The 5,334-nt window shown below is 46.5% G+C and overlaps 1 protein-coding gene across 1 annotated transcript; it reads right to left on the reverse strand.

Moving 5' to 3' along the window:
• Window positions 1-511: 511 nt before the first annotated feature.
• igfbp1a (insulin-like growth factor binding protein 1a) lies at window positions 512-3,610 on the reverse strand. The gene is made up of 4 exons (XM_037674455.1): window positions 3,056-3,610; window positions 2,802-2,971; window positions 2,420-2,548; window positions 512-832 (listed from the first exon to the last, which is right to left on the reverse strand). Exons 1-4 carry the CDS (start codon window positions 3,435-3,437, stop codon window positions 722-724), a joined length of 792 nt encoding a protein of 263 aa, XP_037530383.1. The 5' UTR covers window positions 3,438-3,610; the 3' UTR covers window positions 512-721.
• Between the last annotated feature and the right edge of the window lie 1,724 nt (window positions 3,611-5,334).

Raw genomic sequence — 5,334 nt, forward strand, 5'->3', positions numbered from 1 at the left:
GAGGCGGCGCGAGCTGCCACCTGTCATGCTATCTGCAGCCCCATGGAACCATGGGAAATGTTTTCTGTGAGCGCGGAGGGTTCCCAATGGATAGTTTTGCATTCACTGACAAGAGCCGATGCATTGCATCAGAAAACAAAAGTACAATTAAAAAATAAAACAAAAATGGCAATACCTTAAAAAAATAATTTAGAAAAACTAAATGAGATTTGGTCACTCAGTGCTTTTGTTCCTGCTCGGTTTGAACAATCCAAAACCTCCAGACAACTCCTTTTAGGGCAGAGCGAGCTCAACTCAGCAGCGGAGTTTCTCAGGACCAAAGTACATATATACACACTTTATACACAAATACAAATAATAATAGCAATAAGGCAAAAAAAAAGATATAAATACTCATGAATAATTACAAATACAAATAAATTCCTAACGACAAAAAGAATGCCTAAACAAAATCAAAAATAAATATGGCTGAAGAGCGGAAGCAAATGCATCAATATTAAAATCTTCTTTCCAGCAAAATAAAAAATAGTTTTCTCTTTGGGACAGGGATTGAAGGGGGGCTGAGGGGGGGTTCAGGGTGGTTGGGGCCCATTGTCCCACAATGACAGTGTACCTGAATTAAACACCACCATGGACGAGATCAATAAATAAACAGCTACCAAAAAGAAAAAGAAAAATCAGTGGCTTGTTTCTTCTTCTGAGATCTGCTTCAGGTCGGTCTTTAAGGGCACTCGGCATCTGCAGGCAGGTCGGTGGAACCTAAAAGTTTCTTCCCGTTCCAGGAGTTCACGCACCAACATCGACCCCTCTGTCCGTCCAGAGACGACTCGCACTGCAGGGAAACAGAAACGCAAACAAACTCACTCCACTGCTTTCATTTTCTCACACATGTCCCATCCTGCAGGACCAACCGGGTCCACTTTATGGCATCGAACTACTTCTGCAGACTCTGTGTTATTTTAACCATTTATTGAAGATTATCACTATTTTTACATAAAAAAAATAGTATTTTACTTTATTTACAAAAATCCTCAAAACACAATGAGATCTCTTCATATCATTCAAAACATTGTTTTCCTTCAAATCTGTTTCATGCTTCTATTAATGCTAATGCTAATGCTGCTAATGCCTATTTTCTTCTTCTTTCGGCTGCTCCCTTCTTCAGGGGTCTCAACAGTGAACTAACTCGCATGAAGACTTGGCGATTGTTTTTAGCCTGATGTCCTTCCTGATGCAACCACAGACCAGTGAGCTACCACAGCCCTCTGTGTGGAGCAGGAAGCTGCCACGTAGAGCGCCAAGGGGAGCAGATGGTGGGGGTTAAAGGCCTTGTTCAAGGGCCTAACGTGTGGCAAATGAAGGTGGAGGCAGGTGTGGGTGCTTCACCTATCCCACCCACATTTTAATGTCGCTGGTTCGGGGTGTTGAACCAGCAACCTTAAGATCACAGGTCTAATTTCTCCAACCTCGGCACTTTCACTTCCCCCTTTACCAGTGCTAGTTGTAGCTAAAAGCTAAATTTGCTACATTTAACTAGTATTTGCTATTTTTAGCATTTTGCTAGCTTTTTGTTCATTTGAGGTTTAAGTTAGCCTTTTTTTAGTTAACAATTTTGCTACTTTTAGGGTTTAATAATGTTTTGCGATTTACAGTTTTGTTACTTTTAATTTTTAGCTAGCATTTTGCTTTGCTGCTAAAGTTTTGCTACTTTCAGCTAGCATTTTACTACTTTTAGCTCGAGTTTTGGTTCTTTATTCATATAGTTGGTATTTTGCTTCTGTTTGTTGCTAGCATTTTGCTACCTTTAGCTAGTTTTATCACTTTTGTTCTCTAGCATTTTGCTACAATCAGCATTCAGCTCAGTTTCAGCTTCAGCACATTCCAGTCATTCAAAACTCGTTGGCACAGAAAATGCAGTTTCTCTCTTTTTACAACGTGTTCCTGTTTTTTTAGGCTGTTTAATCTCAAATGCATAAAATATTTTGTGAAAAAAGTGTTTTGTTATGAATGAAACCAGATTCATGTTTGTTTCAAAACAAATGTGTGAAGAAAAATAAACTTCACGGTGAATCTTTATCGAATCTTATCTAATTAAATTAAATCGCTGACGAGCTGCACCTGATTAAGTTTTGTCTTCTGTATTTTGTGTATAGAAGCTGAATGCATTAAATTAAGTTAAATTAAATTAATTGATTAAATTGAAATTAATTAAAAAAAAAAAGACTTTTATGACAATAAACCTTGCCCAGCCTGATGGAACCTCATGTTCCACCTTTACCGCCTCAATAAAAACCCGAGCTCCGCCACTGCTGCCAGCTGTAGCCGATTTAACACCCAGGAAGAAGCGGGCAAAGATAAGGGATGGATGGATGGATGGATGCATGGATGGATGCATGGATGGATGGATGAAGACACCAACCTGCTTGGGTTTGTAAAGGCCGTGCTTGTCGCAGTTCGGGAGGTAGAATCTGGTTAACTTCTCCCCTAATTTCTGCTGGGATTTGGCAATCCTGTCTAAAGCTGTCTGCAGCTCCAGGTGGCAGGGACCCTGCGGAGTGGACAGGAGAGCAAAGGGTTAAAATAATAACTGTTTTATTAGCAGCAAGCAAGCACGTGCTGACATTACAGTGCAAATAAAACTTGTAGGAACAAGCGCGTCCCCGGACATTTCCGATGGCACCGGAGCGCCCCCTGGTGGCGCAACTGTTCCCTCTCAAAACCTCCCCAAAACTTTGAGCAGCACAAGGCGCAGCGGATCACAGAAAATCTCCCCCCCCCCCCCCCCCCCCTCCGAGCCTCACCTGCTCCACCAGCTTCCTGCGGATGGCAATGAGTTTGGCTTTCATGCTCTCCTGAACGTCGGCCAGAACCCGCGCGTCGTGGGGCTTGCTGAAACCCGGGAGGTAGTGGCTGGAGCCGGGGTCCGAGATGATGGCTGAGTTGTCCATCTCCGGCTCTGGCTCTTCCTGATCTGCTTAAGGAAAAATGAATGAATGAAAGGCTCTGAATCCAGCGGTGCAGCACAGATGTGGAGCTGGAGGTGCGGGAGGCCTACCTTGTGCCTCAGGCTCGGAGGTGGGCTGCGGCGCGGAGCTCTCCGTGCACACGGCCTGTCCGCGGGTGAGGGCGTGCAGCGGCCGCGGGTCGTCGGGTCTCGGGGCGCACCGCAGCCCGGAGCCGCACGGCGCCGTGTAGATCCCGCACAGCTCGCCTGCCTTCAGGGCGCATGCGAGGCAGCATCCGCAGCCGGGCTCCCGCAGCACCTCGGCGCACCCGGGCGCCACCGCAGGACACTGGCTCAGCCTCTCCGGAGAGCACGGCGCGCACCGGATCGGTTCTGGCCCCACCACCGGGGACCCCAGCGTCACAGTAAGGAGCGCGGAGCACACAGCTGCCACCACGACGTGCTGCACAGGCAGTCCGCGCATTGAAGGCATGATCTGGATACAAACGTGGGAAATGAGCCGCAGAGGAAGTGCAGATGAAAACGCCGGATTCCACGCGGTTGCTGCTCCGCTGTGCCCGTCGTTTGATTTGGGGGGAAGATGTCTAACTGTGCGCTGCGCGCAGCCGTATTTATAGCTCTGTGAGTGTTTGACGCATCGGCGTTATGAATGATTCCTGAAAAGAAGGTGTAATGTGGAGGTGCGCTCTGATTGGCCCATCCGTGTCCGGTCATGCTGCTCATTTGAATACAACAATCACGTCAATATTTATGTTGGAGCAGGCGGTGCTTGGCACGTACGGGTGACGACACCGCGGTTTGATGTTGCAATCAGGGACCCCATCCCCCGCGACCCCTCCCCGTTCTCACGCGGGTGCTACAGTCACCCCAGAAACAACAGCGAGGCATTAAAGTTGGATCTTCCAGTTTGTTTTCAGAAGTTGGAGTGAGCTAGAACGAACAGGTTGTCACGCGGGAGGGGGGAGTGTTCGGGGTTGTTGGAGGTGAACCCCTCCTACTCCAAAGACTCTGTGTTATGGAACAAGGTTGTCTTTTCATGTTTTCAGATAATTGTACCCTCAAGAAGAAGAAGAAACAAACGTCTTACACAACTTTTTTGGGGGGAAGAGTTTAAAAGTAAAAAGCCTAATGAGCGCAAATTACGCGCGCCCACGCCGCGCGCAGAGAGCGTGGGCGCGCCGGGAGTGAACCGGCTGCTCTGGTTTTCACATGTGTGAGCATCGGAGCCTCTCGGAGGCAGAACCAAGCCAAGGTTCAGAAATAGCAGCTCGGAATGAGGGTCGCTGATTCCAGGGGGGACTCTGCGGTGCGCGCGCGCCGAAGCCGGCTGTTTGGGCCGCTTCCAGGAGATGTCCCGCTGTAATTACCCCCTTTTCCTGGCATAAAAATAGAGCCAGAGCTCTGACTCGGGGCAGACCGACATGACCACAGACACGTCCCTTTTCTTTAGGGGGTGGGGGAGGCTGCGAGGATCTCACGGCGCACAACACGCACGTTTTCCCTGCTCCATGCAAGACGCTCTGAGCGCCATCACTCCTGCCGGTAACCGGTTCTCTCCACTTCCCACCCCCGTCACCTCCCTGACCCCCGTCACGTTCCGATCACTCATCTTTCTGATGCAACGAGCCGCGCGGTGTCTGCGTGCGTGCAACTGCTGGATGGGATTGCATCATCTGACAGCTCGCGCTCAATCTCATCCTCACTGATGCCCAAGATCCACCAAGCCTCGGGTTAAATTAAGTTTTAATTGTGATGTGATGTCACGTGAGCGCCTCCCCTGCACCTCAGAGGCGTCTTCTAACAAAACCTGCAGTTGTTCCACAACAAAAACTAAATTTATTCTGCACCCTTAATGTAAGACATCAAAATAAAAACAGGTTTCATCTCAACCGCTGCATAATCTAAATATAGGTTATATTGTATTTATAACAATTAAGATAAAAAAATGAATCAGTTTAATTAGTTATATTGTTATTACTGTTTTTATTTTACAATTCATACTTTTGGATGTAGGGACCCTGTAGTTTCATTCCCCCACATGTATCACATGTGGTGCACACAAATAAAGAAACTTTGCCTTTGTTAAATTTTATACGTTTTATATATTGTACATATTTTAATGACACAACTAAATAAAGTTCATCACTGCCCAAAAGAAGGAAAAAAACTAATTTTAACAAATTTACAACACAAAAGAACTAAACAATGTTTCATCATACAGGAAAAAATATAAGTATAAAATATATTTGATTGGAAGAAAGTGCACATTTTCATTCAAATCTTGTTTGAATGAGTCTTCCATCCATCCATCCATCCATCCATCCATCCATCCATCCATCCATCCATCCATCCATCCATCCATCCATCCA

The sequence above is a fragment of the Nematolebias whitei genome, chromosome 3 (assembly GCF_014905685.2).
Source record: "Nematolebias whitei isolate Nwh7 chromosome 3, NemWhi1, whole genome shotgun sequence".
NCBI lineage: Eukaryota > Metazoa > Chordata > Actinopteri > Cyprinodontiformes > Rivulidae > Nematolebias > Nematolebias whitei.

What these genes read in the sequence shown, in the direction of transcription:
- igfbp1a (XM_037674455.1), bottom strand. Translation starts at nt 3,437, where the DNA reads ATGCCTTCAATGCGCGGACTGCCTGTGCAGCACGTCGTGGTGGCAGCT. An exon ending in CTCCGAGCCTGAGGCACAAG is followed by an intron (nt 2,972 to 3,055) that starts GTAGGCCTCCCG and finishes TTCCTTAAGCAG; the next exon opens with ATCAGGAAGAGCCAGAGCCG. An exon ending in GCCTTTACAAACCCAAGCAG is followed by an intron (nt 833 to 2,419) that starts GTTGGTGTCTTC and finishes GTTTCCCTGCAG; the next exon opens with TGCGAGTCGTCTCTGGACGG.